General features: G+C 44.2%; 1 protein-coding gene across 3 annotated transcripts in view; it reads right to left on the bottom strand.

Moving 5' to 3' along the window:
- Positions 1–5,155: 5,155 nt before the first annotated feature.
- The window catches only part of STN1 (STN1 subunit of CST complex), a 39,989-nt gene continuing 25,946 nt past the window's right edge, over positions 5,156–19,198 (bottom strand). For all 3 annotated transcript variants that reach the window (XM_012439607.3, XM_012439608.3, XM_012439606.2), the window contains exons 8-10: positions 15,497–15,619; positions 12,184–12,256; positions 5,156–6,295 (exon numbers count right to left, since the gene is read on the bottom strand). In XM_012439607.3, coding sequence (XP_012295030.1) covers positions 6,138–6,295; positions 12,184–12,256; positions 15,497–15,619 — 354 coding nt within the window. In that variant the 3' untranslated portion in view covers positions 5,156–6,137. The remainder of the gene's footprint in view (positions 6,296–12,183; positions 12,257–15,496; positions 15,620–19,198) is intronic.

Below are 19,198 nucleotides of genomic sequence, written 5' to 3'. Positions count from 1 at the left end.
CACCTGGCCTCATCTGCTTCTCTGTGGTTATGCCTATTTTCTGGACATTTTATAAAAATGGAATCATACAATATGTGGCCTTTTGGGTCTAGCTTCTTGCACTTAGTGTAACTTCTTCAAGGTTCACCATGCTTTAGCGTGTATCAATACCTCATTGAATAGTATTGCATTGTATGGATAGCCTACTTTTTGTTTATCTATTCATTGGCTGAGGGACATTTGAGTTGTTTCTACTTTATGGTTATTAAGAATAATGCTTAGCCGGGCGCGATGGCTCACGCCTGTAATCCTAGCACTTTGGGAGGCCAAGGTGGGTGGATCACCTGAGGTCAGGAGTTCCAGACCAGCCTGGTCATCATGGTGAAACCCCAACTTTAAAAAAAAAAAAAAAAAAAAAAAGAATAATGCTGCTGTGAACATTTGTTTACAAGTGTTTGTGTGGACATGTTTTCAATTCTCTTGTGTTCAAATATTAAATGATAAATATATAATAATTAAATGATAAATACATAATAATTAAATGATACTAATAACTGATACACAATTAATTCTTATTAAAGCAAATTCCCTAAGAGCAGAAACCTGTTCCTTCATGGTAATTCAAGTTTAATAAAGACCACTGGGTAGACCTGAAGTAATAAAACAGCACTATTTCAAACCCAGATTTTTCACTGATTCACATTGACGTTTCTCAAATCAGTCTGAATGAAGACACCACTTTACTATCTCTATCCAAAAACCCCAGGGCTATGCCATGGTCTTCAAAATCCCTCTCTTTATGTTCCAAAATGAAAACCTATCATTAAGTTTGACATACAGGAAAGGACCAGAGCCTCTTCAGGAATTTTGAGTTTGATTTAGAATGTTGGTGAACACAGAACCTTTTGCTGTGCGGTGACTTACCTATTTAGGTTAATTTAATAAATTCAGTAGAGTTAATAGATAATAGATAGTGAAAGTTCAATAGGAGTAGGCTGATTTAAAAAAAAAAATCTGGGCCGGGCGTAGTGGCTCACGCCTGTAATCCAAGCACTTTGGAGGCCAAGGCAGTTAGATCACCTGAGGTCGGGAGTTCAAGACCAGCCTGACCAACATAGTGAAACTCTGTCTTTAAAAAAAAAAAAAAAAAAAAATCTGGATTACAATGAAAACTCACTTATGTGGGAGTTTGGGCTTGCATTTAGAGCCTCCACCAGTGGAAATCATGCAAATAACAGGCACTGCGGAGTTCTTTGTCCACAGACACCACCTCCCTACAGGACGGTCCTGCTTTTCCCCAGCACCTGGGCACGTGTCTCCAGCGAGCCTTATCACAGTCTCTCTGAGTTTGCCTGTGTGCTTCACATAAATGTATTAAGAAAGCAATGAGACACTTCTTTGGGGCAACCGCTGTAGAGGCCACTAATGAGAAAGTGTAGATGTTTCCACCATGGAAAATTACAAGTTTACTTGGTTTCAGTCCTTGGCACGAAGTCTTGGGTTCCTTGTCACTGAACAGCCTTCTTTCCACTTGGCTTCTCTTGGCCAGCATCCTGGCACACCATCAGAGGAGAATATAATGAGAAAGAAGTGTCTTACAGGGATGGGAGCTCTGGTAGCCTACCATATGGGAATAATCATGGCTCTTCAAACAAATCCTTGACCAGACAGTAGCACTATTTGTCTTCTTGCCTACACAAGCTACATGTGGGGTTCATACCTCCCAAAACATGTGCACACCAAGAGAACTGGAGAATGTTTGCTCAGTTTCCCTCCTTTTCAGGGGAACCCTCTGGTTGGTCTTCAGTACATGAGCAGTGACCCAACTGTGGTTAGCTCCAGAGAGTTTTCTAAGAGTTTCCATCATGTTCTCAGAGTTCTGATGTTGCTGTAGAAGAAAGAGGCCTAACTCATTCTTGGTTTACTCATGTTTCAGGTTACATGAGTGTGGGGTGAGGAGTGGGAAACAGCTCTATAATTTTTGAAGAAATTATACAGGGAGTCAGGAGTTTGAGACTGCCTAGGCAGAGTCTGGCTTACACACTGGTTGAGTTCTTGTCCAGCGCCTAAGAAGAATGAGAATGTGCTGACAGTGGAAGAGTAAGCACTTGCTAATTATGAAAATGCCAAAGGATAGCTATGTGGGGTAAAAAGCACCTGAGATCTCACCCTGTAGAGGTAACAAGTGTATCGCTTTGCTGAGCATTTCTAGTAATCTGTCTGATATGTATAATTATTCATCCAGCATTTCCCAAATATATTTGTGAAGATGGTATTAGTTTGTGTTCATCCAGGAGCCAATCCTGAGACAGAGATTGGAAACAAATGCACTTGGGAGGTACAGCAAGTGGTAATGGGGGCGGGGGAGTAAGGCAGGGAGGGTGAGGCGGGTGGTTATCAGGTTAGCTGCTCCTGTGGGTGGATGGATGGTGCTCAGTCCTGTGGAGGAACTCTGGAAAAGAGTGTGGAACATGTGCCTCGGCAATGCTTACCTGAGGGTGAGGGAGCTGGGGCATTTACACCCAAGGTGCTGTTGCTGAGGCTGCTCCCTGGGGGTGTGACTTCTGAGCACTTCCAGACTGCACAGCCTACTAAGACATGCGAGAAAGCACTCCCCCACCCACCAGGAAAGAGGCAGACACTGGTACCTGGAAGGCAGCCAGACACACACTTGTTGGTTGTATTGCTCAGACGATGTGTCAGGCACTGTTATAGGTGCTGGGGATATGGAAGGAAATGAAAGAGAATTCTGCCCTCATGGAGCATTCTGTCTACTGGGGGAAAAATAATCAACAGGGCAAGTAAGAAACCATGGAGTGTGTTAGGCGGTATCAAGTACTGTGAAGAAAAATCAAGTAGGAAAGGGAGTTCTGGGAGCAGGGACAGGACGTGGGTTGCAAACAGCCAAAGAGGAATGAGGGCAGGCCTTGCTGAGAAGGCAACATTCAAGTAAAGACTGGAAAGAGGGCAGAGGGAGGCACTTTGCGTGGTTCCTGGGAAGAGGAAACCGCGAGAGCGCCGGCCCTGAGGCAGGAATGTGCCGAGGTACGTGTGCAGCAAGGCCTGTGCGGCTGGGCTGGGAGGGCAGGAGGGCAGGGCAAGCGGAGCCATGCTGACCCCTGTGCAGCCTCAGGCTCCTACCTGGGGTGAGGCCAAAGGCCGTGGGAGATTGGGAGCATAACAGGGTGAGGGCGGCTGCTGTGCTGTGAGCAGCCCAAGAGGGGTCAGGGCAGAAGCAGGGGGGACTGTCAGGAGGCCGGAGAGGAGGGGGAAGCAGTTAGAGATTCTGGAGATATTTTGAAGGGAGAGCCAAAATGACTTGCAGACAGATTAGATATGAGGTATGATAGAAAGAAATAATCCAATGGATTTGGTTCGAGCAACTGGATGATGGGGCTGCCTCTTCCTGAATCAGGGAAATTTTCCAAAGGAGTGATGCAGGATTTTTTTCTCAGTCACTTTGCAAGCCAGGGACCTCTGGCTGGTGACGCCCCGCCTGACCATGCTACCTGCTGCAGGAGATGGCCTGCCCACTTCGCCTGCCCAGGCCAAGTCTGGCTTACACACCGGTTGAGTTCTTGTCCAGTGCCCAAGAAGAATGAGAATGTGCTGACAGTGGAAGAGTGAGCGAGGTAGGGAGTTTTATTGAGTGATGAAACAGCTTTCAGCAGAGAAGGGATGCAGGGGTAGTCCCCCTACCCACGAAGGTGGGAATATGGCTGAGTCGGTTCTTTTTATAGGCTCAGAACGTGCTGGGGGTCGGTGGGGCAGGCCCTAGGTAGTATTGGAAAAGGTAACATTCGACTGGTGAAAAGGCATTATTCAGAAAGAATCAATTGGGAAAGGGTGGGCAAACAGGAACAGAAGTTCTCTCTCTGGGTCACAGGTTTTATCCAGGACCAGCAGTCCTGTCTTTCTCAGGCTGTTCTTGGCTTGAAGGTGGGGTTTCCCTTGGGACCCGCCCCTCTCTGCCTAGGCATTTGGCTGCCTCCTGTAGCAAGTCTGGGGTCAGGAGGAATTGGGAGCCTGGCTTTGGGCCTATGAAGTTTGTGATGTCCATTAGAGACCTAAGTGGAGATATCAGTAGCAAGCTGGATGTAGGGGTCTGCAGTTCAGGGAAGAGGCCCATTCTGGGTTTAAATTTAGGAGGTGGACAGCATATAGATGGTATAATCCATGTGGCTGCTGGAGACACCCCAGAAAGCAAGCCAGATAGAAAAGAGGCCTGGGGTTGAGCCCTCAGGGAGGCAGAGCACTGAGCAAAGGAGGCTGAGAAGGAGCAACCAGAGAGCTCCGTGTCCTGAAAGCCAAATTCGGAAAGTACTCCCTTCCAAGAGAAGGCAGTGGTAGACTGTATGTATGTGCACACGTGCTACATTTATAAAGACCTCCATGCAGAAACATACCCTCTCTCTCTACAGATACATACATACACACAGGAGCTATGGATAATGGTGTTATACTACAGAAACAGACCTATAACTCTGTTTACTTCCCACTAAGTCTACTGGGAACAGTGTCATGGCAACAGTGTCTGCCTGCTTCTATCACCTTTTTTTTCATGGCTGCATAGTATTTCATCATGTCCATGAACCATAAATAACTTTTTCCCTATAGGTTAGTATTTTCCCCAATACAGAATTCTAGATTACACAGCAGTGAGCATCTTGTGCAAGCATCCTTTCACACTTGTGTGGTCATCTCCTAGAGCAGAGTTGCTGTATGCAAACATATGTCCTTTTTACCTTCCGACTCTGGACTCCTTCCTGGGGAGCCCCACTAATCAAAGACGTATTCCATGTGAGACAGCTGCTGACCTCAAGGAAGAACTGCCCAGGACATCATACCAGGCAGACTCTACTCTGGGGACCCTTCTGTACACAGGGAAGACACAGGGCAGACACAGGGCAGCCATTACATAATCACTGTTAGAAATCAGCAAAGCTTTGTGTCATTAGAAAAGTCTATGACAGGAAGCAATCTAAGGATCCTAGCTCTCAGCCTAACATATCGAGCTGCAGTAGACTTCTGCGTATAAAGACTGTCCTGTTTCCACAGAGAGAGGAGCAACTCTCCAGGCCTGCAGGACCTCCAGCTGAGCCACAAAGAGTTTATTACATCAGGAGCAAATGTGGCAGACGAAGGCAGTGCCTTCCGTGAAATGACTGTAATTAACTTCAAATCTTTCTCCACACTTTATTTTTGCTGGCTGGATTTGTCATTTTGCTGTCAGAACAGGCCTACAACATACCTCAGATGTTTTTCCTTTACCTTGTCATTCTGAGCAAAAGCATGACTCCATCACCTGTCTGGGCACAAACCGAGTCTTTGTCTGGATGGTGTCAGCACATCCTGCACACTCAGCGGCAACCCTGAAAATAACATCTACCGCCTGCCAGGCAATTGGCTGACTGCCTCCGTGATCTGCAGGGGCATCAAGGGACAATGTATTTGTCACGTACCTCTTAATACAGTGCAGGGAAATGGACTGGGACACCTTTCAATTCCCAAGGAAATAAAAGGAAAATGACAAACACATAGTCATGCCTTGGATCCCTATTTATTCCCATCTCTGGGCAGGTCTGTAAATAGCATCAACCCAGGTCTCAACCCCACTGCTGGTGCTTAAGCCACAGAAACTGTAAGCAAGTGACACTCATCCAGGGAGAAATACTCCCCTAAACTGGGTCTTAGCCATCAAGAGAGGCTCACAGGAAGGTCTCTGATAATCTGAAGTTTTGAAAAGCTTAGAACTGTGTGATCAGGCCACATGCCCTTCAGTTCCTGAATGTTCACCACCCTGTGGTATCCTTCTGCTGTGGTAGAGACTCCAACCACACACACCAGTTAAGCTGCCAACACTGTTTCCTCCCCATTCTGCTCTGTGAACAACGGGCAGTCCAGCTGGGGGGTCAACAGGGAGGGTTATCTTATGTGTCATGGCTGAGATCAAAGTCATCATACCCCAAGGACACGGTAGATAGAAGGCAGCCAAAAACATTTATGCCAAATCCCATTCCCCAAATAAGCGTATTTGATAGTTGATTATGAGGTAACTGGCTCCAGACAGATAAGACCCTGCATGATGTTGAAAGTCAGACCCTGGGGGTGAACGCCACCTTGTCTTTGTCCTGCCCGGCTGGTCTGCGTGTCTCTCCTCAGAACGCCGTGTAGTATTGCTCCATTGTGCTGACAATGTCACTCTGGTCCTCCAGGAGCTCCAGAACTTGCTGCAGCACAGCCTCACTCAGGCCTGGGCGGACGCTCAGGCGAGCACAGGCCAAGATGTGCAGGAAGTGACAGCCCTTCTCCACGTCTGCAGGAAAAAGGCGGTAGCTGAGCGTGGACACAACTGTCAGGCCCTCCCCTGTCCTCTCCATACCTCCTGACTTGGCATCTGCAGTCTGACCAGATACCCAGATGATCCTGATGCACATTAAAGTCTGAGATGCATAATCTACAAGATCACAGATACAAAACAGAAACACCTATTCTCAGGCCCCTGATGTCACCATGGTGATACGAAGCCACTGCTCAGGACCCTGAACTTCAACCTTCAAGGATTCTCAATCAAAGACTTTTTGACCCATAACCCAGTGGATTTTTTGTGTGTGATAAGCTTTTTTCTCTGGGGTAATTACAGGTATAAGTGTAACCTACTCAGTGCCAAACCTCTAGCTTCCCACGGAGCCCTCTTGAGACTCACAGCAGAGCTGGTTTGCTGCAGCCTCTGTATGCTTTCCCCTAAATCCTGATTTGATGGGGCTGCAAGTTGAGAAGGGATTCCTACCTTTGGCCTGTTCTCATTACTCTCTTCCTGGCTTCCAAAAGTCTTATCTGTGATTGCTGTATTCCAGCAATCTCTTACCCTCTGCCCAACACTAGGACCATCTGGTATACAATACAAATTCAGAGTTAGTAACCTCTTTCCTAGTTGAAACCAATGACTTAGAACATTGGTAATGAGAAAATAAAAGAACTTTTATCTGAAGAATTCAAGTCCTTTTAATTTTCAGGCCCAGAGAGGCACGACAATGAAAAAGCAATCACGCCCTACTCCTCACTATGTATTCACCTCTGAAACTGCTTGTGACTGCCACAAGTAGTTATCAATTAGCCTAATAATGCCACATTGAACACTATAATCCACACTCTATAGCTTAACAAAGCAAACTCTCCCCAGCTGTCACAGGTAAAGCTCCGCTATAGGGCCAGGCGTGGTCTCTCTCTGCCGTATACCTAGTACCTGGCACACAAAAGCTGCTCCACACAGTCACTGAATGCTGTTTTCAGGTGAAAAATGCTTTAGGCTTCAGGAAGGTGCTTGAGGAGGTATTGTGGTGCAAGGCAAAGCATGGTTCAAGGTTTGCTGTGCTTTGGGGCTTTGAGCAAGTCATCCCCAGGCCTCAGTGTTCTCAGCTGTGGTGAAAACCACTTCCAAGGCCTTTCCAGTCCTAAGGCTCAGAGACAGCTCCTGGGCTAACAAAGATTTGCTAAATTCCGACCTCTAGTGGCTGTGTCCGCTCATTACTCCTCCCGACTGGGATTGCTGGCGTCCACACTTCCAGGCTGTTACTTCAATATTCACTCCACAGACTTCCTGAACACCTACTATGTGCGCAGTGCTGAGCAAGGAGGAGCAAGTAGAGCTTGGCAGACCAAGAGCTGCCAGTGGACACCTGAATTCAAGCCTGGCTCTACAACCAGGGCAAAGTGGCTCCTGGAAAAAAACCACCTCCTTCTCAGGGTGGCTGTGTGGATGAGAGACCAGGGGAACCACTAGGATTTGGTTCATCATATCCATAACCCAAGAAGATGAACATAACTTAGTTCCTGCTCTAGAGAAGCTTCAGCCCTTCCCGAGAAGAAAAGACTCCCAAGGAGGAAGAGCCGAGCAGCCAGCGATGGCAGGACAGGTCTGATGGCAGAGGGTGAAGGGCTCCAACCACACAGACCTGCCTGCACACGGCAGGGAGGAGCACAGGGAATTTAGTGCTGCTCAGCTTTTAGTTTCTGTGAGGCCTGGATGCTAGGACTCAGGGGATCGAGATGACTTATAGGCATCCGTGGGGCCCGAAGCAGTGATGATGACTGTCTCAGAGGCCTTCAACTATTTATTTAGAAAGGCTGTTCTGCTGAGGGTTATCTGGTGAGGCTGTTCAAAAGTGACCTTCCAGTCATATGGGTAACATGAACTTAGACTCTTAGACTCCTCTCTATTTTTAATTTTTATTTTTTGTAGAGACAAGGTCTTGCTATGTTGCTCAGGCTGGTCTTGAACTCCTGGCCTAAGCAATCCTCCCAAGCATTGGGATTATGGGAGTAAGCCACTGTGCCCGGCCTTAGATTCTTCTCTAAGTGAGAAACTATTGGAAAACAGTAAAAGTCGGAAAAGCCAGCAAGGAGCTCCGCAGTGTTAGTACAATGACATAATTCGACTCTTCTGGAACACACCCACAAGCTGAAGCAGATTTTTCTGAAAAGTGTTTGCCTGGCAGATATAGTTATCTCATGATGTATCTCCATGAGCGGTGATAACTGCCCCTTATATTTTCCCAAGAACTTTTGCATGTAGCCTCATTCGTACTATACCCCATCATACCTCCACCAGAAACCAAAAATGCTGATGTTCTAGAGACCCAAATGACATAAAGATACATTTCAGATATAACTACAAAAGGTTAAACTTCTTTAAGTCTTTTTAAAAAGTTTGTTGTAAGTTAAAAAAAGAATTCCTCCAGTATGAGTAGTGTTATTTGGTATTCAGTTTCTACCAAAAGCAGTTCTCTTCAGCTCTAGGATATTAAAAAATGAATCTGAGCTAAATACATGGGAGCTTTTTGAAAAGCTAATTGTACAAAGTAACATTTAGTGAAAGGCTGCCATTTTGGAACTCATCAAATGTTAATTTTCTTTTTTTTTTTTTTGAGACAGAGTCTCGCTCTATCACCCAGGCTGGAGTGCAATGGCACGATCTCGGCTCACTGTAACCTACGCCTCCCAGGTTCAAGTGATTCTCCTGCCTCAGTCTCCCAAGTAGCTGGGATTACAGGTGCCCGCCACCACGCCCAGCTAATTTTGGTATTGTTAGTAGAGACAGCGTTTCACCATGTTAGCCAGGCTGGTCTCAAACTCCTGACCTCGTGGTCTGTCCGCCTTGGCCTCCCAAAGTGCTGGGATTATAGGCGTGAGCCACTGAGCCCAGCTCAAATGTTAATTTTCTTAGGCATGAAATGATTTGCTGATCAAATGGAAGAATGTCCCTATGCTTAGCAAATACAAACTGAAGTTTTTAGTCATTCTAGGTGAGGGGTATATTGGTGTTTATTTTACCAGTCTTTCAATGTTTTTGATAAATTGGAACATTTTCAGAATAAAAAGAGATAAAAAGACGTGTTCAATGTAGAGCTTTCTTTTTGGATTATTTGCCATTGTCGTACCCATACTGAAGGCCAAAATCCAGATTTTGTTAACTTTACTCCAACAATATTAGAGCAAAATCCAAACACAGATTCTATCTGAAACTGCTTCCTTCCAGATCAATATTAAACCAAGCAGAGGGTGAGCCTTTACGTCTCCAGGCTAGAGAGCAGGGGCTATCACTTGTGCTATTAGGAAAAAGAACTTCATTTTTAACACTTTTTGTATCATAATTATGCGCTGAGTACTATTCTAACTTTCTAAATGCCAATTCATTTGCTTTTCATAAAAACCCATCATGTAGGTACCATTATTTTCCCCACTTTGCATTTAAAGAACCCAAGGCACTTCCCCAACGTTACACAGCTACCAAGTGGCAGAGCCGGAATTCAAACCCAGGCAAGGTGGCTCCAGAGCCCAGCTCCTCACAATGCCGCCACACTGCCCATCTTCAGAAAACAAGTATCAATCCTTCAGGGACCTAAGACAGTTTGATGTCCATAGTCCTTTCATTATTGATGGGTTAGCCTTTGCAAGACATTCATAAATGAAGAAATACTTTAAGTCCTTCTACCAATCATTCTGACAAAAACTCCAGGCTATGTTCTGTAGGAAAGGTTAGAAAGGAACTAAAGGCCCAATAGGAATGGTTAGATTGAGGGTCAGATATTTACCTATACATATAACAGCATACTGTCCAGCTAATGAAAAGACAGAGACACTTTTATGTGTACTGTTGCCAAATGAGCCCTAGAAGGCAATGTTAGATCTAAAATACAAGGTGTGGGACAATGTGTGTGTATATATATATATATATATATATATACACTTCTTTTTTGTCTTTTTGTTTTTTTCCTTTTTGTACAGAACAGGGTCTCGCTATATTGCTCAGGCAGGTCTCGAACTCCTGGGCTCAAGCTATCCTCCCGCCTCTGCCTCCCTAAGAGCTGGGATTACAGGCGTGAGCGCCCAGCAGGACAATGTATAATGCAGGACAATGTATAAACTTCACTTGTGTTTTCTATCAAGGATAAACTATATAGATATGTTTGTAAGTGCATATCTGTATAGTTTATCCTTGATAGAAAACACATATCCAATAGGATATGCAAGTAACTAATAACCACTGCCTTTGGAGAGGGGAACACAAAAGCTGGGGTTCAGTGCTGGGAGGGGGTCTGGCTTTTGGGTGTGTATTTTTGCACTGCTTGGCTTTTTATGAGGGGCATACATTATTATTCTGAATTGCTATGTTATGAAATTATGAAGCGGGGTGGTCACAGCATGTTCCAACACAGTCCCTGTGACATCTTTTATCAGCATTCTCAGTAACTCAGACTCCAGAATTCAGCTCCTGGGAGTGTAGTAGTGCCAGGGGATTGGCTAGTGGCTTTTAGAGGCCCCCAATTTACAGACTGAGTGGCAGAGCCTGTCCACTTGATGAGCTGGCCTGTGGGTAGATGTTGAACCTGCCACTTTCAGAACTTCTCAGGTAGCCAAGTCCAAATGAAATGTGAATTCCTTTCATGGACTTTACTAGCCCTAGGCTTCAATCCATTCTATTCCTAATGCAGATGAAAATAAAGAATCTGGCCAGGAGGCCCGAGACTAGGGTGACTGCAGGGATGTTATCTTGGGAGCACCTTCTCATCCCTTCCTGGCTGAGGAATCCCACACTGCACCGCTCTCAAAAGCTCCTTCAATTGTGGACAGATGGGCTTTTCTCTCAACTAAAGGATACTTGTTCTTACTGTTTTGAATGAAGTGAACAAAGTCCATTCACTTGCATTGTAATAATATATTGCTTTGAGTTTATTTTAAGAGCTGCTGTCACAACACTCTGGGATCTGACCTCATGGCTTCTTAAAGGCTAACTAGGGCTGCATACCATAAACACCGGGGCTGGAAACCTGGTCCAGCTTCACCTACTCACTCAACCTGGCGCAGGTCCGGGCCCCAGGGATGTATGGGCTGAAGGACTGGAGGTGGAGTTCATTGGCAGATCAGGGGGCTTGGGGTCATTAACAAACCTTTCCAACACTTATTATTATAGAATATGCTTGCAAAAGCTAGACTTTCAAAAGTCACCTTTAAGACCAATCAGTTTACATAGGATTTAAAGATGGGACTAATGCTTTTTTCTCTTTCTAACTAGAGTGGAAACGGTATTGTTTGTTGTCAGACTAGTTACAGTTTCAGTGTCTAACCACTAGGGGCTGAACTAACTCCACTGAAACTATTTTCTAAACCATTTCTTTTGCAAATTATCAGTTTCCAGGATGACTGAATTATACCATTCATAAACTGTCATGTCTAGAACCATTTCTTCCAATGCTGAAAGCCTTTGATGTTAGAATAGAGGGAAATGTCAGGTTTGTGTTCAAAGAAAAGGGGCAAGCATGAAATAAGAAATAACACAAATCAGAGAGAACATGAGAAGCAGAATGACATCAAAACGTCCTAGTGTGGTGACCTTACCTCACTGTATCAGAATTCCCTGTCTAGCCCCCACCTCATCTTCTACAGAAACAGAATCCCCAGGGTAGAATCTGGGCTCTGAATGTTTAGAGAGCTCCAAGGTTGAATCTTACGTACAGCCAAGGTCACAACTGTGCTAGCCTACTCCTTTAGAGAGGAGATGGAGGCTCAGAGAGGGCAGGTACCTTGACTATAGCCTTTCCAAGGCAATACTGGGAAAAGTCCCAGGTCTCCTGACTCTCCATCCAGTGCTCCCCGGGAGACAGACAGGGCACCAGGGCATCACTTGTACATTACACCACTTACGACTTGGTTTCTGGCAGTCCTCTTGAATGATCCGGTGGATCTTTTTGTGCAGGTCTTTGTCTTCTCTGGTTACCTAAATAGGAAAAATAGTTGAGAGACACTGTTCTTAGGTAACATAGCAGTTGTGTCATCCAGACTCCCAAATGAGTATTCAGGATAGTTTCTAAAGATTTCCTAACAATCATCTTCCCTACACCAATAATGTGGTTTTCGATACTTGGCCGAGTCAAACCAGTTCTGCCTAGAGGACATGTCCTTGGAAGTTGGTTCACTGGGGCAATGAGGTTAAAAAAAAAAAAAGCTGGAATTACATACTTTAAAGGAGCAACTAACTTTCTTGATCAATGCTTATAACACATTTCTTTTATTTGTTGTTATATTTTTGAGCGAGGTACGAGTGATCAGGGCCTCCGATCTTCACCCCATGACTCCTTCTTCTGGGCCCTGACACCTATCTTGTGTTATATCAGTTTTCTTGCTTCTCTCAACCACAAGGAAAAAAACAAGACAAGAAAAACAAACAAACAAACAAAAACCCCTGCAAGGACAAGCTAGCATGAGAGTAAAGCTAGCCTATCACTGAAACACTTTCTGCTCTCAAAGGCAGACACAACCTAGTCTTCTTCTTGTTTTTGAGATGGAGTCTCACTCTGTTGTGCAGGCTGGAGTGCGGTGGAGCAATCGTGGCTCACTGCAACCTCCACCTCCTGGATTCAAGTGATTTTTCTGCCTCAGCCTCCCGAGTGGCTGGGATTACAGGCACCCGCTACCATGTCCAGCTAATTTTTGTATTTTTAGTAGTGATGAAGTTTCACCATGTTGGCCAGGCTGGTCTCGAACTCCTAACCTCAAGTGATTCACCTGCCCCGGCCTCCCAAAGTGCTGGGATTACAGTGTGAGCCACCACGCCTGGCCAACTTAGTCTTTTTCAACCAGCTCAGATAAGAGCCAAAGCACACAACGGGTTTCACCTACATGTTCCATAGTGAATCTAATAATAAAAAAGATAAAGAGAAAGAATAAGAAAGAAAGAGAAAAAGAGGAGGAAAGGAAGAAAGAAGATAAGCATGCAAACAAACAACTGTAAGTTTCCTCCTTAAAGACAGCCCAAGAATGCTTGTCTAACCTGCCTTACAGGAGGGGGCATCCTGAGAACACCCACCTTCTCAGCTCATAAGGTTATGACGAAGATTAAACAAGGTCATGTGTGAGAGCTGCTGAATGCAGGAAAGCACTAGACAAACAGAAATGTTGACTTTATTATCATCATTTCCCTGAGGCAGGGCTTCAGGAGAAAGGCGACTACAAAGCAACGGAGGGGTGAAGTCAGAGATGGCGATAAGAGATCTATTTGTGCTTGATCACAATGATTCACAGGAGGAAGTGCCCAGCCCTGTCACGCCTTGCCCTCGGCTGCCGCTCCCCAGGAAGGGCTGCGCTCTAAAGGCCTGGGAGGAAATGTGCGTCCCAGAGTGGGGCTCAAGGTGAGCTGCCCCCATGAGCTTCTCCAGCTTCCAGGAAGCAACCAACTCCCACCCGGCCTTCCCATGCCAGGACTCCCATCCTGCGATGGTGTAGATGACATACACCCTTATATAGACGGGGATACCTGTTTCAAAAGTTATTTAAATGGTATTGTAATTTCTAAAACCTCTCTAAAGTGGGGAGTCACTAGGGTAAGTCAGTATCAAGAAATGTCCTATTAAGAAAAGCTTCCCCTCAGGAATCTTGCTTTGTAAACAAGTGAGACTTCTGGGATACTGCAGAATTTGAACGGTCTCTGAGAAAACTACACATAACTGAGTCCATATCTACTGATGCCAGTGGTCCTGAGAAGGCCCATTTCCAGCTTAGTTCCTCCAATATTAAAGGTATGTAGCAAGAGGCGAACTTTTAACTTGGAAAGAGTGAGGCAAACAAGCTCCCGTACTTCTGCTGGGAGTCAACTGGTACAGCCTTCAGACAGGCCCATCACACTGTCGACAAAAGCTGAAATGGCCATGCCATCTGCTCCAGGAGCTCCTTTTTTAAGAATCAATCTTAATCCCAGCACTTTGGGAGGCCGAGATGGGCGGATCACGAGGTCAGGAGATCAAGACCATCCTGGCCAACATGGTGAAACCCCGTCTCTACTAAAAAATACAAAAATTAGCTGGGCGTGGTGGCGCACGCCTGTATTCCCAGCTACTTGGGAGGCTGAGGCAGGAGAATTGCTTGAACCCAGGAGGCAGAGGTTGCAGTGAGCTGAGATCATGCCACTGTGCTCCAGCCTGGCGCCTGGCAACAGAGCAAGACTCTCTCAAAAAAAAAAAAAAAGAGTCAATCTTACAGAAATATTGATATGAGGTCACGAACACAGCTGTGCAAAAATGGCCACAGCAACACTATTTGTGACAGCAAAAGTTAGAAATACCCTAAATATCCATCAAAAAGGAATGGCTAAAAAATACACCACAGGTACCTATAGTATGGAATGCCCAGAGGATGTTAAAAAGAATGAGGTAGATTTATAACTACTAATATGGAAAGGTGCCTGTGATGTGTTATTGTGGTACCAAAAAAACTGCAGAGCATTATTTCTAGTAGCAAGTCTCAATGCTCCCAGAAAACATCCGGCAATGTCCAGGGACATTTTTGGTTGTCACATTCGGGGTGCTGCTACTGCTGTCTAGTAGGTGAAGGTCAGGGATGCTGCTAAATATCTCACAATGCACAGGACAGCTCCCACAACAATCAATCACCTAGCACAGATAGTGCTGAGATCAAGAAATGTTGATTTAGAAGATGAGCACGCTTTTTATAAAACAAAAAGATTCTTGCATAAGCCAGAGATCTGAAACAACTAAAAAGCCACAGGAGCATATTTGTATATGTATGGATTTGTACATGTACAGATAAATGTCTAGAAGGATACACAGTTGTCTCTCGGTATACTCGGTGGATCAGTTCCAGGACTCTCATGTGTACCAAAATCCACATACTCAAGTCCTGAAGCTGGCTTTGTGGAACCTGCATATACAAAAAGGTAGCCCTCCTCATATGTGGGTTTCACATCTGCAAATACTGTACTTTCCATCTGTGTTTGGTTGAAAGAGCCTGCATATGAGTGGACCCGTGCAATTCAAACTTGTGTTGTTCATGGGTCAACTATATTATTAAAAGAGATACCTTGGGGAAGGATAAGGGCCAACTTTCAGTTCTGATTTTATTTTCCTCCTTAATAATTTTTAAGAACAATTAGGTTATTCATAAGTAATAAATATATTTGTAATTGAAGCCGTGAAGGAAAAAAGTTAAGTTGCAAGTGTCTTACATAGTATAGGTTATCGAAACCATCATCTTTCTGGAAAACAAGTCCTTTTTCCTGCAACAGCTGTATAGCATTCTTAAATATACTATGAATTGCCTTGGAAGTGGTGTCCTTTTTAAAATTCACCTGTGTAGAGAGGAAAAAGAAAAAAAGAAAAGAAATAAGTCTCACTTTATGGCACCTGAGAGCAACTCCCTAGACCAACTGGTTCATGAATTCACCCAACAGGCCTTTCATCTGCTAAGTCAAAAAGATCCTGGTATGTACCGGCCTAGCAAGATGGTATTTAAGGAGGACTGAGAAGTGTGCCCTGGCAGGTCACCTGTCATAACTGGTCCATACCTTAGTTGTGATTTTTTTTTTCCTGAACTCAACACTGTGTAGTACAGAATAAAAAAGCTACCTTTACTGTTGGACAATCTTTGGCTTATTTTTTTATACAAAACCAAAATACTGTATATATATTAGCCCCCTTTTCCATTAAAATTGCGGCTATATACAATCTCTTCCTAGGGACTTCAAAGATTTTTATGTATGTTGGAATAATTTGGGGAATCCAGCATGAAGTATTAAATAGACTCCTTATTTTAAATGGAGGATGATGGAGGCTGTATAGAGATCCACCAAGGGGAGTCTACAAGGCTGAAGGTAGACGCAGTCCTGGGGTAGAGCACAGTCCCCACCTGGAAGGGACCTCTGCTGCTGTCAGCTCTCCCCCTCATGTTCATATTTCTTCCCTTCTCTAGAGACAGGTTTGCCTGGGGAGCGTCCCAGGTCATCCTGCTTCTTATCCCCAAGGAAGCTAGGCTATCAGCTATGTCCCCGCTGATTGACCAGATGGGGTGCTTCTTGAGTCAGGGACTTTGTTTCATTTTGGTCACCTCCTCCCTAGCATGTGTTAGGTGACCGATAAAATATCTGTGAGATGAATGGAAACAAATACCCATTAGAGAGTGTGTATCCCTCTTATTATTCCATTGGGGATTTTCCATTCCCTCCTAAAACAAAGAAAATGGTGAACAACAATTGCCCTTCAAAGTACAGATCCATTTTTAATGTGACAGAAATTTGTCAAGATATTGAAAAGATCAGAGCTCCAAAGAAATGTGCCAAAGCCTCCAAAAAAGCATTGAAGGGCAAGTCCTACCTCTATTGAAAGGTGCTTACAAAGGCTATGTGGGGCAGCACCCACAGATGCTGAAGAAGAGTGACTGAGATTTGTTAATGACATTTCCTCAAGGGGAGAGGAAAGAGCCTCTACAGATCTCGTGTTCACAGGTCCACCCCAAAGAAACCTTCTCTTTCTAGAACAGGCCTCCCAAACAGGCTTTTTGTTACTCTAGTAGATCCTGGTGATGTTTCACAAATGTGCCCTCCTGGGCTAACAATAACAGCCTAACACTCTTAATTGAACTAACAGTCTAAGTTTTTCCTTAAAAGAACAAGCTAGAGAACCTCGTCATTAGGGCCCTAAAAATGACAAACATTCCAGATTATGAAAGCTTCTATTCTGAAGGGAGAATAAGGCTGGGAAATATTTGACAACTCCCACAGGCAAAAAGCTCTCTGGGTGTGTTTAGAATAAACACCTCACCTAGCAATCCTTAGCCACACATCTCTTTAGTCACAGAGGCTTAGGACAAAACTGTTTTTAATTTCATACACGAGTGCTCTTAGGGAATACACCATTGGCACAATAGACACTCCTCTGCAAACCTTCATAACTTCTTAATCTTTATAATTTTTTTTAATTAAATTCTTTTAAATTTAAAAAAATTTTTAATTTAAATTAGTCTGTAGAGGGTACTAGGGGAGGGACAGTGGGGGGTAGGGAGAAACTAATCTTTATAATTCTAAGGAGATCTATCTTCTTTAGTCAATTTCACATAAGGATCCTAAGGATTAGGTTTATTACATCTCTTAGCAAGATAGAAATAAATTAGAAACTAGAGATGATTATTACATGATCATTCCTGTCTTTAAAAATGACTCTTGGTTATCCCCAAACCATATAAAAAACCTAGTTCTCCCTCCCAGATTTCAGTAAGATCAAATAGCAGGAAGACAGAATGCTAGGCCTGGGAGATTAAAAACACAGTTTCAGCTGTGAACAAGGAGGACTCAACAGAAATGGCTCTCTGTAAATATAAACAATACGTGAAGCTTCCTTTCCAAAAACATTTGCCTCAGCTGACCTTGGGACATATTTCCCTGGCCTAGTTATAAAGAGCATAGTCTCAAGGGTAAAGCCACTAATCGTCTCTTCTAGCCAGCAGCTTTTCCTGGACTGGGATCTGTGTCTTTCTTGTCTTTTTCGAAAGAGCAATGACAGACTCATCAGATTTAGGAAACCGAAATTGCTCACAGACAAAAAAATAGTGACTAGCTAAACGTGCTGAGCCTTACCAAGCCTCTCCTCATCTCAGGTCAGGAACTGGGTGGATCCCTGAAATATATATAGTCTTCATTCCCAAACAAACTCGACATTCATCCAGCTGTCAAAGAAACAATGGTTTTGCAAGCCCTGCTTATCATGTTTCTGGATTTGCTAAGAAGGGCCACTATGAAAAAAAGGAGGAAACATTCAAGCCTGCTCTCTATCTGCCTCTAAACTATAACTCTATCACAATGATTTTTTTTGTTAAGCTTTCATCTGTATGACAACAGAAAGTGCCAAAGGATCTAGGGTTTCACTCTCATTGTAAAGCACCTTTAGTCTCCCGGGAGTCTATTAAACAGAACTCAATTTAATCACACTGACCTCCCCAGCCAAAGCAATGTGAGGGACAAATTCCTAATTGATGGGAAAAAAAGAGTTTCCAAAGACAAAACAAATTTAGTGCCATATTCAATTCTTTTTAAACATACAGCACTAGGCAGACACAAGTTTCTGCTCTAAGCATCTTCAAAAAGATATCACGCCAAAAGTTCCCCACAGGTCATTTTGAATGGAGGAGTCTTTTAGTCCTCAAAGAGTGCTTAAGTCTCTCTCTTTACTTAATTATAGCTATCACAGAAGAGCTGGTTTCATGTGAAAAATATGGTCTTCACTAAGCTTTAAAGTTTCTTTGCAAACATGCTGATAGAATCATCAGAAGTCCTAGGAGGTCAATTTGGCTTTGAGCCGCCTCTAAATGATTTAAGTGGGAAGAAGGTCAATCTTGCTGTCAGTAGACAGCTGGAGCTCTGCAACTGTTTAGAAGCAACCTTGGCAAAGAACAAAGCAGCTAGTCATGACCCTTTCCACCTTGGTGTTTGCTGAAACGATATCCCTCATCTCCCCATATGAAATCATGGGTCACTGGGCACATCAGGCTGTTGCCCAGAAGAGATAATTAGGAGCACAAACAAAACTGAGAAGCAGTGGTCATGCCCAGGAGGTCAGGATGTGACTCAGTATCTGTTCCACCAAAATCAAAAACAACTTATGTTACCTAGCAAGGGTATTCAACAGCTGCCTTGCTGGTAATGGCAAGAGATCAGAAAACATCTAAGCAGTTCAAGAATGGAGAGACTGGTCACACACATGACGGTACACGTAACAAAAGACTGTAGGGGCCAACCTATATGTACGGCTAGAGAAGAATCTGTAAGACATACGTCAATGAAAAGTGAGGTGTCTCTTAGTATACTACGCCATGCTACCATCTGTGTAAAACAGAAGGGGCTACAATGACTTAGAGTTCATATAAGCACAGACTATCT

The sequence above is a fragment of the Aotus nancymaae genome, unplaced genomic scaffold, assembly GCF_030222135.1.
Source record: "Aotus nancymaae isolate 86718 unplaced genomic scaffold, 86718_ANA_hifiasm-v0.15.2.pri h1tg000010l, whole genome shotgun sequence".
Taxonomy (NCBI): Eukaryota; Metazoa; Chordata; class Mammalia; order Primates; family Aotidae; genus Aotus; species Aotus nancymaae.
This window is presented reverse-complemented; position numbering and strand designations above follow the sequence as displayed.